The 21,795-nt window shown below is 36.0% G+C and overlaps 1 protein-coding gene across 1 annotated transcript in view; it reads right to left on the bottom strand.

Annotated features, from left to right (window-relative positions):
- Window positions 1–20,790, bottom strand: part of col19a1 (collagen, type XIX, alpha 1) — a 68,004-nt gene extending 47,214 nt beyond the window's left edge. Inside the window, exons 1-9 of the mRNA XM_015014936.1 lie at window positions 20,672–20,790; window positions 14,513–14,637; window positions 14,146–14,220; window positions 13,962–14,061; window positions 8,651–8,774; window positions 7,734–8,009; window positions 4,502–4,582; window positions 3,348–3,467; window positions 2,136–2,198 (exon numbers count right to left, since the gene is read on the bottom strand). Coding sequence (XP_014870422.1) covers window positions 2,136–2,198; window positions 3,348–3,467; window positions 4,502–4,582; window positions 7,734–8,009; window positions 8,651–8,774; window positions 13,962–14,061; window positions 14,146–14,220; window positions 14,513–14,603 — 930 coding nt within the window. The 5' untranslated portion in view covers window positions 14,604–14,637; window positions 20,672–20,790. The remainder of the gene's footprint in view (window positions 1–2,135; window positions 2,199–3,347; window positions 3,468–4,501; window positions 4,583–7,733; window positions 8,010–8,650; window positions 8,775–13,961; window positions 14,062–14,145; window positions 14,221–14,512; window positions 14,638–20,671) is intronic.
- Between the last annotated feature and the right edge of the window lie 1,005 nt (window positions 20,791–21,795).

Genomic DNA, 21,795 nt, shown 5'->3' with positions numbered 1-21,795 from the left:
TTAAATGTGTTGTCCCTGAGCATGTTTTCCTTAACTTGATCGATTCTGTGTTAAAGTCTGTAATGGGATTTGTTGTCAATTTTGTGGTCTGGTCAGTAAACAAATGGTGCTAAGTATTGATTTTAAATAAAGACCTGAAATTTGATTTCAGGTGTGAGAAACCGACTCATGGCCAGTGAGCACACACAATCAATGACAATATTGATACTAAAGGATTGACCTTTATTCATGAATAGCCTGCTTCATATCCATATCAAACCATTTACACAAAGAAAACAGATTTGATTAAATGTCATTTTAAATATCATTTTGTCCTTAAAGTCTTAAAAAAATATTTGAAGATTAAGCATTTGTAGAAAACGAGAAAATAATAGAGGTCAAACTTGTTGGAAAAAAATATATATTTTGACATTCTTATTTCAGTACTTCGGAAAAACAGGGGAACAGTCATAACTATTAAAATGTGACACTTGAATAAACTCTAACAACAAAAAAGTCTGAACAGTGCACACTGCGGCTCCCTCCACAAACTTAATGTTAGGCTACATCAGTGACAAGGGACAATATATTTGAGTTGCTGCTAAGTAAAGTGCATCGTAAATATTTTTATTTGCATCTGCTTTTAGAACAATCCTCTGAAATAGCTGTAGCTTAGCATTCTTTCGTCAGTGTCTCCATTTTATTGGCCAGAAAGTTGGAGGTGGGTCGTGCTAGTTAAAGGAGGACTGTACAAAACCGTGTGGCATAATGTTTAACAACGTTCTTTTGGGAGTTTTTTTTTTTTTACTGTCTTTAAATCAGGTGGTGTATGTTCATCTATTTTTTTTTCCCCAATCTAACACTTAATTGTTTGTAACTATATCCAGGGAGGGTTTACCACACAGAGTTTCTTTTTAAGTGGAGATGCCAGCTGTACTGTTTTAAATAAAGCAAGTAAGGAAAAAAAATAAAAAATTTAAAAATAATCTTTTAACCAGCATTTTCATTTTTCTATCCTTTGTCACATAGTTTCTAATTGTCGTTTTTAGCCATAAATTTAGTTAGTAATTAATCACTAACACTGCAATAGCTTATCTTTCAATTAAAAACAATGAGCAGCCAGTTATAACGTATGGAAATGTTTAACACATTTGGATATTTTTCATAGAATATCTAAAATTGTTTTAAGATGGGTTATATGGCATGTTTGGAGAGCACTGTGAGCATGACAACATATACCGGGTATAAGTGACGCATTGTTTGTCTGAGGTGATTGAGTCTTCAATTAAAGAGGAAACTTTTGTTTCTCAGACAAAAAGTTCTAGTAACAATCCTACATATTTTAATACCGCAACTACACGATGTTAATTAGGAGAGTGACCCTAAAAGCCATCTGGTCTTATCACACACTCAGTACTGCCACCATTCATAGTCGAATGCATTCTCCTTTCCAGCCTTCTTTAACTTTGCATGAACAGTCAAAAGGGGATTTAATCGGCCAAACAATGGGATTCATCTGGGGAAAAATAACACCGTTTGTCTGGGGATTCAATGGTTTGTTCTTTTTTTTTTTCCTCCATGTCCTCCAGCTGACATAACACCAACAATTTTCAGTAAGTGGGCATTTACAATTTACAATTCAACATGTCTATCGAGTAGTCATGAAAAAGGGGCATTCTCTTTTCAAACTATACCTGCTTTCTACTGATTGTACAAATCTATGATTTCCCAATTCACACGCCTTGGGTGAGTTGGGAGAAATTTCACCTTGTGGAGGTAATTGTATGGTAGCCTCACTGAAGGACCTTGACAGAAGAACATGAGGCTTTGCCAGACACTACAGCACTGACATTTGCTCTCTGCGGGAGAGATGGATCCTTTCTTTTCCTGAACACTCAAGGATAAATTTGTCCTACAGAAAATTGCTGTCTACCCTGACATTCAGACCGTGCAGAGTTCCTGGAAAACTAGCCGCACTGGCTAAATAAATTAATTCACAAAGAAATATGGCAAAACAAAACCGACGAGAATGTATCTGGAAGTAAAAGCAATGTCATTTATGGCAGAGTGTGGAACTGACCAACTGGCTAACCTAAAATGGAAGAACACTTCAAACTCCAACATTTATTTAACACTGATTCAAATGTTGTCCTTACCTTGTCTCCTTTTTCCCTGTTTTGTTTAAACAGCCCAAGCACACCTGGAACACCAGCATCTTCCTGTAAGCACAAATTAGTAAGATATTTTAGAAGATGCATTTGTATTAGAAACATTTAAAAGTAAACTGTTCTCTGGTGGATTTAAAGTTGACTGGGATTACTTATTCAAATTCAGAAAAAAATCATATCGACTCTTCACTTAAAAAAAAAAAAAAAAAAACTGACTCGTTACCGCCATTAAACATCTGTAATAGAAATTACTTTCTTGCCTGGTATACTTTGTGCAAACACTCATGGTCACCTCCGTGGCTATTGACTCCCAGCTCAAGCTATTTGTCTTAGGTGTGTCATTGTTTTTCAGCCTTGGGTTCCTTCATGAAACATTCCAATTGTTAAATAGTCTTGAGGTAGAAATGTTCCCAATAGAGATACTGTTTTTATGAGTGAGGAGACATTTTTTTTTTCATGTTAACCTTCACTATTGTTTATCAACATGTCCCGCTCCGATGATCTTCTAAGAGGCAGTCCTCACTATATCCTTTTTTTCTGTCACTAAACCTCAAATGAACATATTGATGTAAAATACTTGTTTTTTTTATTTTTTTTATTTTTGGGGTGGGGGGATTAGTAAAGTAGAAAATTATTTCCTTAAAAATTTGAAAAATGTAGAGGTGTTGCCTTTAGGACATGCTACAATGTTCTCCAGATTTGGGAGTCTATATTCAGTGAGAGAATGGGTCACAAAAAGCTATTTTTATTTCATAAAATTATTTTTTATTATTATTATTTCTATATTCCTTTAAAAACTTAAGGTAAGGCTGATTGTGATTAATTTATGTTTCATACTTTCAAGGGATGTAGTTTTTCTGGATGTGATATTTAGTCTTTACAGTTGTAGAAAAAATTAAATATGGAACTGAACATAAGCAGCATGAAGAACACAATTTTAATTTTAAAAGTAGATTAATATTTGCAGTGAAATCAGTAGGTTTTTTTTTTTTTTTTTTTCCCTACTTTGGACACTGTATGTCCACCATGTGCAGAATAATTGCACCAGTGTTTAATAGATTGCAGGTGCTTTCGGTTGGCTTTCAAAGAAATATAATTACAGGAATGATTACATGATATATCAAATCAGAACTGGCACACTTACAGTAACCATTACCCTGTAGTCCATTTGAGGCTCCTGTTGGGAGGAATTGATTGTACCTTCTCTCCTGGACAGTGACATGTGTCAATTGATTGTGAGGTCGGCTGAGACGGCATCAGGGGACTCTGGGCTGTAACCAGAGGAGGGGAGGTCCCAATAAATGTCCTGTTGACTCCACACTGGATCGGTACAGAAATTTCACCAATTAGACATTTTATTTTGAGTTTGTTTCACAGCAGAAAAATACTCCCAGAATTAACAACAGTGTAACCCAGCTCACCACATGTAGCCTCTCCTGTTTGATTAATAGGCTGATAGGCTCCCAACAGGAGCCTCAACTCCTTAAGAGTAACTTTACACTAGGTTGACTGCATCTTCATGAACACATTGTTTGAGGTTAAAAGGTCATTAATAACTATAACATTAGCTCTCATTGATTTAATTGTGATGGAAGACTTCTCTTACTCTATTTCAGGGAGGGTATAATTTTCAAACAAATTTATTTAATTCTTATACTTTTAATTATTCCACTGTGTAAGAAAAGCTGTTGAATCAGAAATTTTATGTCAACTGATAAACCACAAACAAATGTCTTCCTCTGAGGATATTCGATTTGAATTACAGAAAAGTGGAATTAACCATTTCTAGAATTTGCTACACTTTTTTTTAAATTGCTACCTTAATTTCAAATTAAAGTTGCAGTAGGTATCTTTTATAAAAAAAATATGCTTTTTATAAATTTGTTAAAGCTGTCACTATGTCCTGACAGCATAATTTGAGACAGATAATCTGTAAAAACATCAAGCTCATCTGCCTCCTCCCTGAGGTCCTACTAATATCTGCAGACGTACACTTTCTGACTGCTCCATCAGAAACAACTAATCAGGTCTTAGCACTGTCTCAGATTACACTCTCAGGACACAGTGACAGTTTCAGCAAATTTATAAAAAGTACATTTTTGTAAAAGTTACCTACTGCAACTTTAAAACGTGAATAAAAAAAGCAGCAGACTCTTTCTCCGGTTTGAAATACAGTCATCAACAAAAATCCATTGACATCATATTTTCAGGCAAAAATTTCAATATTTTACCATTTCTTCTGACAAACTGGAACATAAATGTTTGTTTCAAACTACCCAAGCATAAATCCTTTATTTTTGCTAACCCAGCAGTTTTGTTGCGAGAATATGTTGTTAAAAATGAAAACATTTTACCTTTGGCTCAAGCAGCTCACAGCAGTTTTCCATTTCAGCCATGTAAGGGTCACAGTAGATCAGAATTTGTCTCAACTCAATCTGTTAAGAAGAGTTCAAGTTAATGCAAGATTACTGTCATTATCACTCTCAGAGACGTACAAATGTGTTTCTTTGGTTGCAACATTTCAAATTGTCACGTGGTTTGTTCTTTTAGATCAACAGTATTGAGTGGAGTCTTCATCACAGCAAACAGCTTAAAGATTCTAGATCTAAATAACAAGACTTCCTTAAGTGCTTTACCTTCTGCAACACGTTTACTGATTTATGTAATTCATGAATTACATGGGGTAAAAAGTCAGCTGTTAATCCTACTTAAGCCAAAGTCTATTCAAAGGCATGAGTGATCAAATGGCAAAGCTGACCTTAGTTTTTTTTTTTAGCCGCCTGTTCGAGCTACTAGAGGAGGCTCAGAGCTAGGAATCAATAGAAGATTTACGCCAATCAGAAAGGCATGTCCCTGGAGGATAATTTAAAATGTTTTGAGTGCATTTTAATTGGTTGTCCAGGCTTGATCAAATCAGCAGAAAGTACCAAAACTTTCAGGACAAAACACTGTTTAATCTTTATACTATCTCTCATAACTATTGGCATCCTTGATAAAAGATCTGCTAATATCCTCAGGATGAATTAATCTTTCATTGTAGCTTCATCTTCTCACACTGGGTAATTTGAAGCTGTTCTCTACCAATGTGTTTTGACGTTTTTATTTCCTTTACCTAACTGACAGAACAAAGTTTTTCATCCAGTGCTGTATGGCACAGCTTGACTTGAATTGTGGCTCTCACTGTAGTTAAAGTAGCTATTTTCCTCAAAACATTTCTTGACGTATGCAGATCAACACGTCTGCCTTACTTAAAGCACGTGTTATTTGGTCTTTTCCATTTAATAAAATAACTAAGAAAAAAGTGTCAGAACTGTTCTCCAGACAAACAGCAAGTTCTAGAGTACTAATTAAAAATGTTATCAATTTAAATACATATTTAATGTAAAAATATAAAATATATAAAAATTCTTAAGTTACATGCTTAAATAACTTCTAATGCATAGACTGCTTAATTGCAGCACCCACAGTAAAAAAAAAAAATATCTATAATTTATCACACTCAGATTAATATTTTAATTTTAAATTCATTTTTTTTAGAATAAATTGAAAGCCACATGTGCAATAATCCAATAAAAACATTCTGCTTAGTAATCCAACACTCAAGATATTTAAAAAAAATATATATGTTAAGACTTAAAGATAAGCACCAACACTCCTCCTGACCCTGCTAGGAACAAGGGTGTACAGAAAATGGATGGATGTTAAGACTTAATACATTGAAGCCAATTGCTGTATTTTCCGGACTATAGAGCGCACCATACTATAAGCCGCACCTACAAATAAAAAAAAAACTGGAAACGTACATATATAAGCCGCACAGGGCTATAAGCCGCTGGTATCTCCGATTTCTGCAGCAGAGGGAAGCGTCCTAATACATCTGCTGGATATATTAACCCTCTATGGTATAATGTTGCCATTTGGCAACACATCACTTGAAGCCCTTCCACACATATACAGTACCTCCAATTTTACAATGTAGTACACTGAAAGAGAGATGAGGCCCTAAGAAAACCAATAGGAGTGTTGAAATCTGTCACATGATTTTCTGGAGAGACGTTTGACATCCTTTTCTACAGACCTCTTCACATAGCAAGGCCTCACCATTGAACTCCTCAGAAATAATGAAAAAACGTATTTTTATGACATTTTTTGACTGGGAAAAAAATACACACTCTACAATAAATGAGGTAAGTTCACTATTCTGTCATTCATTGTGCTGTATTTGATCATTTAATAATTATAAACCATTAAAATGTTGATGTTGCCGTATGGCAACACTGTACCATTAGGATTCCAATTGTATTGTTGGCCGGGCGTATTATCTTCTAAAGTTTGCTATAACAATGCATTTTGTGAGTCCTTTCATATTGCATATGTGTATCTTTGATACTCTTTTTTCCATTTACATCATTAATGCAACAATGTTTTATAGTTTCTTAGGAATAAAATAATCTAGCAGTTCCTTTTTATGATAGTGAGGATGCATTAGGATTTAGTGTTGAAGAAAATGAGCAGCTTGCAACTTTGCAATGAGAGTGAGGATGATGGAGACTATGAGCCAACAATGAGGGTGAACGTGCAATTATGTCTTGTGTGTTGCATTAAACTGGCATGTTCATAACATACTAAGGATATTTATTTGTTTTCTAGGCCCACCTCTTCCACTGGAAGCTGAGAGGAACTGCTTCATCAACTTCCACAAGCAGTAAGGCAAAGACGGCAGGATCAAGACACTCAAAACCATTATATCAATGAAATATGCCAATAAATTAAATTGATTTTAGCTATCAAATTAGTTTTATTGTTAACTACTATTGCTACTGGAGACTATTTAGATTTAAATAAAGGTTTTTACAATAATAACCCAAACTCTCTTGCTTTCATTAGTTTGCACTATGGTACAGTGTTGCCAAATGGTAACGTCAACAAAAAAATTATTTTAAAAAATTATATTTTTTAAAAATGTGTCTTTATTATGTTTACTTGGTTTATTTTAAGTCTAAAAAAATCCCAAACATTTTTTTTTCCCCAACTTGCATCACTATGCGTACCATAGAGGGTTAAGGACGCAGCCCTCCACGCTGAATCATGGTTTACGTGCAGCGGCTCTATTTCCCTCCTGTACTGCCAGATTGTTGATAGCCTTCAACTTAAAAGCTGCATCATATGAGTTTGAAGAAATTCCTCCGTCGTGGCTGCTGCTAGCATATGCTTGTTCTAAATGAAAATTAGCACTTTCTTCTTTGATTTCTAATTTTGACTTCCAATGATTCACTTCCTGCTAAAGAGCCCCCTGGTGGTTGGAGGAAAATCCACAGAAAAGCCGCACCAGGCTACAAGCCGCATAATTCAAAGTGTGGGAAAAAGTAGCGGCTTACAGTCCGAAAAATACGGTATATGAATTATCAAAATAATGTAAGTACTGACATGCTGAGATCATTATTTAAGCTGAATTTTGTGAAGTGATAAATTTCCATCTTTTATCATTTTCTATCGTTTTAGCAACTGTGCCAATAAATATGGTGCTAGATGTGAATTTATTCCAGAACAAAAATATTTATTTAAAAATGAGTCATGGGAACATACATCCACAGGCCTTCCATCTTCCACTCGTGTACTGATGAGTGTGCGCCCGTTGAGATCGATGCTGTCCCTCTCATCAGTCATTTTCTTTTCAGCCAGCGTGCAATCGACATAAATGGAAACTGTGTCACTGTGAACAGAAATGCCAAGCTTGTGCCATTGGCGATCAAAGAGGGCATGCAGGTCACGACTCTTAAACGTGTAGCGGAAAGAGTTTTTCAGCAGACCCTGGGAAGAAAACTCCACTGCTTTCTTATCACCATCAACCACCACTGACACCTGAGGAGTTAAGAAGAGTTTAATAAGAGATTGCTCATCAAAAATGATAGTATTTTGATTAATATGTACATTACTCTGATCTATAGACCTGGTCAGAAGTTTACATATATTCAACATAGGCATGAATGTCAAATTTATTGGGGGACTTTAAAATAAAATTTGTGCTCATTGGGAAATTTTTCAAATCCACACAGGGTGCATACAGTCTTAAATATACTGTATACAATACACATATGCCAACTCTTCATAACAGGAAACAGATTTAATTTTAAAAAAAATAATTAAGTTAACTCTAAATGTCTATCCAGCCAGAATTATCCCAAAAGCATTTTGATGGCTAGAAAAACATGTTGAAAGAGACACTTTCTAAGAGAAATCTATCCAAATAAATGTAGGGATTTATGTACTTCATATATCTGAGTCTGTAGGTTTTTTGTTTTTTTTTTAAATCCTTTTTCAGTTAGATAAAATTCACAATAAATTAAACTTTTTGGCTTGAATTTATTCAAGCCAAAAGAATTTAAAAATTCTTCGTTTTTAAAACTCGTCCAAGATGTCTGTTGTACCGTCATTCCACTTCTAATGCACGAGATGACATTCAAGCCTCTGACCAGCATTGTACGACATTACAACACACCTACCTGACTGCTTCCTGATTGGTCAAATATTTGCCAAAGGTACCAGCGGTCTTTTTTTGTAGTTCGTCTCACACGGAAGATGGTGACCAGGGAATACTCATTTGAAAGTCCGTCTGGAAATATCAATCTGAAAGAAATGCATCTTTATATTAAACATTAAACATTTATTGTTTAATTGTCCAAATAGTCTCAGTCAACGGTGTCAGTTGTCGGAATTGTTTAGTTAAGGTTAAGAGCTTTCATGGGCTGCATAATGAATGAGCCAATCAACTTTTGTGATCAATAAAATATTTCAGTATCCTCTTGATGCAGTGGCATTCCCAATGAATAAACATGGCAAACTTAATTCCATTTAGTGTGGATTTTTATTTATTTATTTATTTTTTCCGGGATCTGATGTCATTCATATAATGAAACCATGTAGACATTGATGCAAAGCTTAATCTTTTAGTGCACCAGAACACCATGTGCTACAGCTACACATGAAAAATAAGTTGGAATCACATGTTCATCTCTATGATATGCACTGCTTAGTGAAGTGGAGTCCAGTTGAAGGAAAAAAAATAAAATAAAATGAGGCGTATAAAGGAAAAACAATATTATCACATACTAAACAAGCTTTTCCCCAAGTTTTTGCTCAACTTACAATTGCAAGTTACATTGCGTCAAAGAAAAGAAAACTCAAAAAAAGCATGCAAAGAATTTTGTTAAATATAATTAATTATGTTCTGCCCCTAACTTCAGTCAAATTAACAATTAAGAATGAAAGAGCATGAATACAATACGGTCAACAAAAATAGTAATAATAATCCCATGATAAGGTCGGTGACGCTGCAGCACGTAGTTGCGAGGATTGAAGAGTGATACACCTTCCTCAGACAGGTTGGAAATTAGTTTTCACTCCTATATATCATCTCCTATTCCCACACAGCCTCATACCTGCTTCTGTTGTATTTGCAGAGATTTTACTGTAAACGGTACATGACTAAAATAAGAAATGCACTGAGTTAGAGTGCCTAAAAGAACCAAATTCCTCTGTTGCAGCCCGAGGACTGTGAAGGTCATTTCTGGTCTTGTGCATGAGACCGTTTCAACTGCAGATGAATATTAAACATGGCATCACAGTTTCCGCAGATGTTGCATTTAATTTAAATATAACATTCAATTTAAAATGTCATAAAGAAACAGAAGACTACGGCACCTGTTGCTGTTGAATGTACCGTGAAGAATTACATTATGCTGATAAAGAATCCACATAAAAGAAGACACTGAGCTCAAGAGAGCATATTAATTACACATAGCTACTGAGACATGGTAAATGAACACTCAGCAGGCTGAATACTGTTTTATTTAAGGCCAACAGAGTTAACACTCCTATTTACTATTATTCCAAAGCTTGGTGCCTCTGTGTTGTGGATACATTATATTTCTGAGGAGTTTAAAGGGTTAAACTTCTTGACCTAGTGCTAAGTGCTCTCAGTGGCTGAAGTGACAAAAACTCCAAACCTTAAAGTTTGAATGCTGTGTTTGATTCTTTGCTGAAATGCCGCTCTGCATGCTTAAATAGATGCTAATGAGTGCATAAGAGGGATGTTCATTCATTCTCCTCACCACCGTGTTATATTGCCAAAAGCGCTTTTACACTGTGTGATTCTGCCAACTCCGTCTCTTACAAGTCTCATTTAAATATGACTAATTTGCAGTGGTTAATATGATGTGGAATCATTTTTAATTGACTTTTGGATTACATACAGCAATGAACTTTTATTTTCTCTCAAGCCATGTGATGGTTGAATGCTATAAAAGTCAACAGTACAGTTTGATGAAGACAAATACACCCCAGTATGGAGAAAAATCCTCCAATCACCACCACGACTCTCGGAAGTGTGTGAAACTTGCAAAAGTATCAATATCTCATTCATAGTAATTTATGGGCTGTGAACTTTTTCACATTTTGTAACCAACAGTCACAAAAGTCTGTTGGTTTCGTATTGGGATTTTATTTGATAGAATAATACTAACTAAAAACTGATACTGCACACCAAGCTGACCAAATCTTACCAACGGTGAAACTTAGCAGTGACCGCATCGATAAGTGGTGTGTCTCTTCTTACACTTGATTTTGCTTAGGTGTAGCAACTGAAATAGCAATGGCGATATGTAAAAAGGTTCAACTAACTAAAAACTAAGTTAGCTGAACAATCAAAAATATCCACAGTTAGGTTGTGACTATTTTCACAAGGAACTTTAAAAAAAAAAAATCAACTGACAGCTTATGTAAATGAGTCACAATGGAAAACCATATATTAAATAAACAATTACAGTTTCTTTGTGTCATCACTCTTCTTACATGCCTTTGACCGTACATCTTGTCTAGGTGACGTGGTCCATAGTGTAATCAGAAGCAAAAGTTTGAACGTGTGTCAGAGGAATGCTACCAGTTTCACCGAAGTAAGCAGCTTAAAAAAAATCCAGTACTGGTGGATTCTTTCAGAGTCAAATTGCTGCAGTTCAAACAATCAAACTACAAATGCTAACCTAGTGGGCTCACATTCCTCTCTCTCTCCTGAAAATGTTAAATGAATCCCGATGAAATAAAAGGATCTCCAGGATCACCACACTTTCTGGAAAATGAGTCAGTTAGGTTTTGCGGGGCTGATAGAGAAGTGACAAAACAGCCACTAATTACTGAAAACCACAACCTGAAAAACAATCACAAAACACCCTGATTCCATATCATGTTTTTCTGTCTCAGCGGGTCATGTACCAAATTATGAAAATATGTGGCTGCTTGCAAAAGAAATGATGGCTCATTTCCTATTTCAAGATGAAAAATTACTCTCTGTCAGAGAGAAAATGCTGCCAGTTTCACTTAAAGCTTCTGATTGTCTCACAAATGCGTAAACAAGAATGGCAATTTTGAAAGCCCACCCTCAAAGCATATGAAAGCCTAAATTTGAATAAACATACAATAATGAGCCTGCTTTCTGGCTTTACAACTCATTATGCTACACAACACAAGGAAACAAGCAAAAAGCTCCACTCAAGTGTGGCTGCCTGCTATCTAACACGCAGCAAAAAAAAAAAAAAAAAAAAAACTCATTTGCAAAACCTTTAACCAAAGAAAACTGCGCTCTTATAAACACTCGTTATCCTTACTGCACGAGAAAATCTGCAGCGTAGATGGCAAAGACATATTCAAATGCAATTTAATAAATGAATCGTATATGATTATAAACACGGGTTAAGATGTAAACAGACGTAGACGAAACACAGATGTTTCTAAAGAGAGTGAGCAACTGTTACTAAACTTTACCGCTGTATGGATGAGTGCACGGTGCATTATGGCAGGCAATTTGTCACTTGACATAACTGCTTGAAGAGTGTGTCAGCCGTGATCTATGTCCCATAATGTGCACTGTGTCGAGGAGCTGGCTGATCGTCAGCTGGATCTGGAGAATAAAGCATGGGGCTGCATATCCCCCACCTCCCGAGTACGGTGAGCAATGCTTTTTGCAGCAAGGGCAGCAGCTGAGGGGGCTTTGTTCTATACGTGCAACTGCCCTCACCTTCCCTCCTGAGCTGATGTGCTCTATCACCAGTCAAAGTACTTAGATAATTGGATATGAGCGGGATCGCAGCCTTGCCACTATAACCAACAACACTGCCAGCAGCGTCCCTGCGAAACCAACAACTGCTTGCGTTAGGGGTCCGGACCGAGTGAGACGACTTAAGCATAAATGTATTTTCAGTTGGCTGACAGAACGGGAAAGCAGACCGCAAATCATCCAGCTCAAAGATACGTTAAACCAGCAAGCGGGAGGGTGGCAGTAAATGTTTACAAGTGCATGTAAAAATACTAAAAATACCCAGCCCTCCTTGAAGAATGACAGTATTCACTTTGAGTGTTATAACCAAAGGACAGGAAAGAATGATTCTCTCCAGAACTTCCAGAACACCATAGTAAGCCGAGTCATAAATGACGTAGGCCTGCATAATATATTAAACGAGATGGCCACTTAAACAAATTCTCATTAGCATAGAAAAATCTTACCGTCCACCCAGTTAGCTGGAGAATAACGATCTCCCAGAAAAACGACACCTAAGTGTGTCATTTACGGAGTTATTTTAATATTCCTAGCTTATTATACATAATCTGGATTTTATGTCCCTTTACGTCCCACATTCAGCCTCAAGGAGATTTCTTGAATAAATGCAATATATATTAATTCAAATTATTCTCTGTCAGTGAGTTCACCTCACTGCTTGCCCTTACTAAATGAGGTAAATGGGACTTTTGCTCTGAACATGATATATGTGGGTTGCCTCAGTTCAACTCTTTCATGAATTTTGTAACGATACAATTTCTCCGATAAAATCACCAGATCTGAATACAAGAAAACCACCCATTGCTCATCCAAGAACATGTAGCAAACATAACCAGACATCCTCCTTACCAGAGACGATCTCCAGGACATTTGTGTTTGGGGACCCTGAAGCATTTCCAGGCCAGAAGGGAGATGTAGATCCTTCTGCAAATTCTAATATTTCCCTGGTGTCACCAACCAGAATAAAATGCCCAGACAACCTTCAAAGGAATGCACCCACAAAGAATCTAGATTAGATATCTGAACCACTTTAACTAGTTACTTTTGATGAAGGGGGGAAATCAGCTCTGCTTTTAATCACCAGTGCATGTAAAAGGTCACGGCTTGAGGATAGCAAAATAACCACATCATCTCCAAAAAGCAAAGATGAGACTCTGAGGTTCACAAACCAGATACTCTCTTCTGTATGGGTATACCTTTAGCTGTTTGTGAGGTTCATGAACATCACAAACAGGATCGGTGACAAGCATCAGCACCGGCACAGTTCACTTTACGCTGGTAACAAGCCAGACTTTGTGAGGACTCAGCTCTTGCTGTGGTCCGACAAAGACCGAAAATCCCTAGCCAAGCACCACACACTCCCGCAGCTATCCAAACAATGTACATTTTAGAATGATTGTTAGAACTCCTGACCCACAAAACCCATGTCGACTAAACAGCTACACTCCCATCACCGGCTCAGTAATTATGCATTGTAAAGGTTTGGCTCACTGTACCACGGTCATGGAAAATAGCAACATAGTGAATCCCAGGTCAGAGCACTTCTTTTCCAATTCATTGAAGTATGCTTTCAAAGAGACGCCCCGAAATGTTATTCCTCAATAAATGGAACATTGTCCCCCATCCTCCTTTTAAATCTTTATATATTACAGGAAGAAAAACAATAATCTGCAATAGGACATCCAAGTTTTTAAAGATCAACTTACTTTGTTGGTTTTATAAGAGGGCTGCTTCCCAGTCGAAATGATGGCAGGTCTTCTGTAACTGTTCCCTTTCGGAGAAGAAATTTTTCTGTGAGGTCAAATCCTGGAACAAAGCCATAATGTGTCATAATATAAACTTATAGTAAATTTCTCAATGAATAAAGCATTTTGTTTTACCAGCATTTACCTGTAATCTGTAAAGGACGGTCCAAAACATCAGAAAATCTGTAATCCTCAACACTCAAAGAGGGACACACACCACCTATAGAAAAGCAGCCAAGAAAAAAATGTTTTGAGACTAAGTTTTAAATTGTGCATTTAAATTGTTTTTTTCTGAATGCAAAACTTCAATGAATTAATGTCAGACATTCTGCCTTAATCTCCTTGGTTATTCATTTAAATTTTAAATAATAGCCATAAAGACTAATAATTTGTTTTCAAGGTTTCACACTTCATTGCTAAATCTTTCATGCATTACATTTATCATTAAATGGTATCTTTTTAAAGCCTTTCAGAACTTCAGATGAAAAAGAATTACCAACAAACTAGCGTACCTGTTTGTTCGCTCACTACCATTCCAAAAGCACAGGGAACAGAGTTCACAATCCAAATGAAAGCAACCCATCTTATCAAGTAGCAATTCATGGCTCTGATGCTGAAAGGCAGCCCACCTGCAAAGCTGCAAAACAGTAGAACATTGCTTTAAAATTCATTTTAGAAATATTGACATAATTAAAGTATATAGCTAATTTTGAAAAAAAAAAAAAAAAAAAAAAAAAAAAAACTTGTACTGTCATTGATGTCAACAAATATACACCCCAAGGATCAAGACAGTGTACTATTGGAGTAAGGTTTGCTGAGGTAAGGAAGTTTGCCAACTTCTACACCTTGAACTTTGATGATATTCACAAAACTGTGTAGGCGCTACTCAACCTTGTCCAAACACATCATTTCCAAAAAGCAAAAAAAAAAAAAAAAAAAAAGCAGACTTGCTTTAAGCCAAGAAAATCAAGGACCTAAACGTGAAAGAAATATCTAAAAGTGACTTCAATGTGCTCAAACAAAACGGCTTAAATCTTTGATATCTGATGAGTTTGAGAAGCATATTTTCAAAAAGTACAGATTCCGCATAGGTTTTTTGCTACACTAATGTTGAGAATTTATAACATTTATTTGAGGTACTTTGAGGGTTTTGGAATAATTTTAGCAATCCATAAAAGTATCATCTTTGGATGTTATCGTTATCCATCTGTGGGTTGCTTAGCGTTTTTAATAAATAGGTTTATAGTATGTCATACTACAGTCAAAATTTCATTCATTTTTTTTCCCAGAGATGTCAGTTTGTTAATTGCCTTTGAGTACATTATGTAAATTGTTAGTTTTATATCAATAAGTCCTCACAAGGTATGCTTCTCAAACTCTTTTTACAGTTTTTTGTCTTAAGCATCCAAGTATCTCTGTTGTTTTAGTTTTTATATACGACTATTGTAATTGTAATCAATGCAGTGTTTGAATTTTGCTATTTGTAGATGAACCATTGATAAGTTCACACTTACCAATTGCAGCCAGATTGAGCGCAAAAAATTAGAGAGCTGTGTATTTGATCCTGACTGAGGTGGAGTTGGTTTGGTTCCCCTCACACAATTACACATTCCTCCAGAGTTTATCCCATCTAACACCGATTTTTGTGCCAACTCACCATGCCGACTGATCACTAACACGTCTCCAAAAACCGTGCAGTGTGAACAAAGCTTAACCCTGAGCTGCTGTTAGTTAATTAGCCAATAATACTCCTGCAAACATTACAATGCAGTGAAAGTTGAAGGTGGAAACTATTCATTAGTTGATTACGGGGGTTGAATTCCATTAAACCAGTGACACACACAGCACTATACAACATCTAAATGAGATGTTCCTTTAATATTTGAACCAATAAAATACAGAGATGTGCATTGTTATTTTCTTGTATTGATATCAGTTGTTAACACTAGAATAATTTGCAAACGCCAAAGGTTTTCTGATCTGCAATTAAATTTAGAGTGCTCCCATCTCGGATGTAATGCCGTCTCCAGTTACGAGTTCCAATTTCCAAGGCGAATAGAACAAAGTGTTGGACGTAATAAGGATCCTATCTTGCATAGGTGACATGCATTTGGTTGTAATCAAGTAAACCAATTAGCAGCTAATGGCAACAACAAACCAGTGACAGTCATCCTTTTAATAGGCAGTCCTGCTTCTACAGCATAATCTAGACACTCCACAAAAGCCCACCTTTTAATTTAGTATTCACTATTTTCCTCACTCAAATATTTCCTCCTTGTTCTCTCCTATTGTGTTTTGTCAGCTTGTTTCTGGTTTTCTTCACAGAAGTTACACATGATCTGGTGTTTCATATGTACTGGTTTATTTGTCTCTTTCCTGTAAATGGTAATCAGCAAAACATTTCAATAACTTTGCTTTCTTTGTCTGCTGATGATATCCTCTCATTCAATGTTGGATTATGCCTCCTTCCTTGGACAAATCCATGAAAGAAATTACTGCTGCAAATAGATATATAAATGCTACATTGTATCACAAGCGGGATTTAATTCAGATCTGCTGAGATGACTGGGCTGACCTCAGTATTGGTATATATTTAGATATGAATTTGGACCTGTTTATCTTTTAAAGTGCTTTGTGATGAAACGTGTAGTGAACTTGGACTGTATAAATAAATTGAACTGAATAAATAAACTGAATTTTAAACAATTCCTACAATTCCAAAAAGAAACACGCATGTGTAGCATCAGCTTTGAAGGATTACTCTCCAGTATCTTGTCCAAACATGGCTACTACTGTCCCAAAATGACCTAATGGCAAAGGATTCAAAACTAAAAGGTGTTAAGGTAAAGGATGATGTCATCATTGATACACAGTGGACATCTTGTTGCAAAGAAAAAAAAATCTAATTTATTATTACTAAAGGAGAGAAGTTGAATTATGAAATTAAGAGTTCCTTAGAGTTTGACAGATTTTTCTGTATTGGCCCAGCAGATGAACATTCAAATAATAATAATAATAAAAGTAAAAATAGCTTTAGAATGAAGTGTTTTTTTTTTTTTTTAAGTGTGCAGGGCAAACCATGCACAGACGGGGTAAAATATAACAATGCAGAGAGAAGATAACAGTGATCGCTTTCAGCTATCACACTAATTAATAGCAGGGAGAGGCAAACAATGGGCTAAACGGACTTCTAAGATAGGCCTATTATCCTGGTTGCAGTAGTAACCAACTTTAATTAGTTTCATTCAGCTCACCAGGAGCTGAAACTGCTGGACTTCATTGTTGTAGCTCGGAAGGTTTATGACAGAAACGTCTAAACATTTCTTACATCTAAAAATGGGAAACATCTGTTATATTTTGTCTTCTGATCGGGTTTCTTAGCTTTAATGAAAGTTGCACTGCTGTGGAAATAAATGTTGCACCCTAATGGTAAATTATGCTAAAAGCTAATACAAATAATTTACTCCTGACTAACATGTGTAATCAGAGGTTTCAAAAGGTGCCACTCAACAAGGAGTCTGCACCTTTGAGCTTTTCATTCCTATGAGCTCATTAGCATCTAAGACCCTGTGATGAATGCAGATGTCAACAATGTACAAGAGTAAGATCATTAGCCCGTAGCTTTGTTTGTGTTAAATGTTGAGTTGTAGCTTGTTAGCCAAGGTGACCTTATAACATATAACACTTATAACACTTATAACACTTTAGGATGGCTCTTGAAAGAGTACACAGTCTTTTACAATTAATTGCATAAATGTACATACCCTTAAAATATTTTGTTAAAATAACTTTTTGTTTTAATCACACCCTAAAAATACTATTTTAAGGGTGTGGATCAGAGGATTTAGTATTTTTAAATACAGACCTGAATCTGATTAACCTGAAATAAATTTCAGCTATCCTACTTGGGGTTTAGTGGCATCTAATCGTGCAGTGCTTAGCTGAAGCCAAGGCTACAAAGGATAAAAAAAAAAAAAAAAACTCATTGTACTCAGGTATTAGTCAAAAGATTATTCAGCAGTTATAAGGTGGATTTGATTGTAGTTATGCTAATAAATCAACACTGAAGAAGTTGCAAATATATTCAAGAAGTACTGGTCGCATTCTGTATGTAACAACTCTGGTATTGTCCTTATCTCCAGATGGAGAATGAGACTTGCAAGACAGAATCCTTCTCTTAAAACAAACTAAAAAAAAAAAAAACAACATAAAATCAGGCTTCCAGAAACCGATTCGGAGACTCTGTTGATGTCTGATCAAATCAAGTAGGAGCTCATGAGCATTATTTCTAAAGCTATGTTTAGCACAAACACAACACTGCTCATCACTAAAAAGAACACCATGTCTACAGTTAAAGATAGTGGCACTATCATAATCTGGGGTTACTTTACTTCAGATGGAACTTTGGTTTCGGTTAAGAATTCACAGTTCAGAATGGGTGTTAAAAATCTAAACACGAAGTGGGATTACTTTTTACGATCAAGCAGAGTCCAAGCATAGCTATAATAATAATAATAATAATAATAATAATAATAATAATAATAATAATAATAATAATAATAATAATAATAATAATAATAATAATAATGGCTTCATTAAATTAAAAAAATAAGGTTTGGAATCTGTGTGAAATGTCACACTATTTTATCACTTGTATAAATAATTGGTGGTTTAAAAATTTTGGCCAAAAATTGAAGTTTTTTTAAATTCTGATTTTCATGCCCTGAGTATCTCATACCAACCCGTTTCAACGATATTGAATTGGTGACATAGCAATTACAAGGTAATTACATTACTTATAGAGTTTTGTCATAACTGTTGACATCCATTCAGTTTGGTCATTATTATACTTCTTGACCAGTGTAAAGCTGGTTCTGCACATCGTATGGATCAAAGTCCGTAGAGCTTATAACCCAGTCTGTTTATTTCTCCACAGAATTAGAATGAAAATGGATCTTAGGGTTTTTAATAACATCTTATTATCAAATACATATTTCCTCTTAATGTCACATCACTGTTAAGTATCTGTTGCTCTGAAAATAAAATCCATGGGTCATGACGCCTCCTAAACAGGAAGTTGGAAAAATGTTTCCAATACTCTCTGTGTGTGGCTTTCGTAATACAAAACCCTTGATCTCTGCCTGTTGGCGCTCTGGCGTGTTCTGATCTAGAAAAATCTTTGAAGGGCTCTTCATCGAGGATGTGACTTGTAAGGATGAAAGTTAGAAACCTCCAGTTCGGAAAGACATTTGCCTAAACTGCCAAGCAAATCTTCAGGATTGCATGCATAGCAGAGTAAAAGCATCACTGTGGATGAAGTAACTGTGGATGAGTTTCTAAAGTGAAGCAGCATCAGATGTGGGTAATTTCTGCACTGAAGAAACCTTGCATGTAAACATGATGGTAAAAAGTGAAAGAGAACATGATGTAAAATACCGCAAGGAAACATGTACATAATATTTATATATATATTCAACATACAGAGTAACTTTTGAGCCTCAGTTAACGCACTATAATACCAGATTGAATAAACAGTTTAACCTCCTAACTTTAGTAACAATGCACCTGTAATGCCAATAAAGCTACCTGGCTGATCCTTCTTAGCTACGTATCTCTTTTGTAGGCAAAAGCCACAAAACTCAACAAAACACAAAAACTAACTTAATGTATTTTCACACTGCAACTAGTAGCACTTCTTCATTTAACTTTCTTTTACACCTTCACTGTCTTGTCCAAATAAATAGTCCTGCAGAGATTAATTTCCACGTGTGCACATGCTCATCTCCCACTGGATCATAAAGTTGTGCATGCGGGCCGCAGAAGGCTGTCATGGCATTTGGAGATGAGGCGACTGCCACTTAAAACTTCAAGCATGCATGGATAGTAGACAAGCAGCCCAGCGCAGGTATCACATGTCTTGTCTGTGAGAAGGCGTTATGTTATTCCTGTGTAGCCTAGTTTTGCAATGCAAAACATTGGACTGCATTTACTGCTTTTCCACGCCTTCAAATAAAACTATTTTTCTACAAAAAAAAAAAAAAAAAAGATTCATTTGCTTCTTGCAGGTTCTTCCTTAAGGTATAGACAGCAGGGATGATGGAAAATCTGCTGTCAGCCTGCATCGATTTAAATTCTAAATCGACAATGTATCAGCCAAGTCATTGTGTCACAGCTTGAGAAAAGAGCCCGGACAAGACTCAGGCATTTAACTTTCTCTCCATCATCCCCTCAGACACCCCCCCCAGTCAATGCAGTGTAGTTAACATTAAGCGGTCGCTATGGAAAGAAGCGTGCTTCCCTGCCCGAACGCTGATTGGCTGCATGCTTAAATTCTTTAATAACCACCAGATCTAGAGCTGTCTTCAGATAACGACATAATCTTGCACTTTTTTAGTGAGCAAGTGATGCAATAAGACGGACTACATGCGCGGCAGAGAGAGGGCGTTTATTAAAGAGAAAGACAGCAGCTCATGAGACATGTGCCTTGAAGTTAGAGCGTTCTGGACAAATAAAACAAAAACATGACTTTAATTTTATAGGACCGGGTAAACAAAATGACACCTTAATAAAGCGAGTTTTGATGATATTCCCAGTATAAAGATATATATACATATATATTTTTATAAATATAACTTATAATGGAATATTTTAATGAGTAAGGGACTACTTACAGGTGCTGATAAACTTTCCTTTAAAGCAAAAACAAGTCAAAAGCAGCGATAAAATCATAATCCATGCGTGATAACGATCAGTACAGCTCCGGATTCCGGGACTTGGAAATAAAAGTCACAGTGGGATCGCCCGCTCCGATCGCGGTCCTTTTTAGTTGCACCGAGTGGCCCTCCCACTCTGTCATTATTACTGAAATACACTGACAGAGACTTCTGCAAACACCCTGAAAGCTTTCTTATTAGGGGGAAATTAATGCCCGAAGGCAGTTCAAACAAGCTCTCTTATTAACAGAGCAGGTGCGGGAATTAACTACCATTTGATGCATTGTGATTTATTCAAATTTGAAAGAAGAAAGGCCTGAAGCGTATGGATTTGCTCGCCCTTAATGTGGCTTTTTGTCTCTTGTTTGCAGTAAGTGCTCCCCAGATTAAAAGTGAATGTGACAATACAAAAGGTGTTCACACCAGAGTTTTTATCTTGGCCCACGCCATGGCTGCCTTTTTATCACGTAGACGATAAAGCCTTCCAGCGACAGCAATTGCACCATATTATGAGCCCCATACACTCTGATTATCCGACATAATCCATTGACAGCAGTGGCGGCTCTTGCATAAATGCGACCCTGGGTAAGTCCCTCTTTCTACTCCCCAACACTTAAACTCACAGAAAGATACACAAACATTCCTGAAGAAGCCAGCATAGGAAGAAAATAACTTTTTTCTAATGTACTAATGTTCAAACATCAAGAGCACACACAAATAAACAACTTAAACCTTGTTTTCTAGAAAATTTATTTTCAATGGAATAAAAAATATAATTCACATTACTGTGTATAGCGTGTTTTCACAATTGTCTCAGTCTCAGATGGTTCCAATGCCTAAAAAGATTAAAAATGTTTTCACAAATGAAATACATTTTTCATAAATTTTAATAGCTGTTTTAAAGCATTTGTGCTTAGTATCCCATGATCAAATTCAGGTTTGGTTAGCTGAAGTATCTTAGGCTTTGATCCAGAGAAACTGATATGTTTTTGAAATTCAATTGAAAATGGTAAAAGCCTTTTAATTTGGTACTTCAAATCAAATATCAATATTTGTTCCTCAGTGATTAGAACTATAATCAT

Source organism: Poecilia latipinna, unplaced genomic scaffold, assembly GCF_001443285.1.
Source record: "Poecilia latipinna isolate Pla-1442-1.1 unplaced genomic scaffold, P_latipinna-1.0 Scaffold1863, whole genome shotgun sequence".
NCBI classification, from domain to species: Eukaryota; Metazoa; Chordata; class Actinopteri; order Cyprinodontiformes; family Poeciliidae; genus Poecilia; species Poecilia latipinna.
This window is presented reverse-complemented; position numbering and strand designations above follow the sequence as displayed.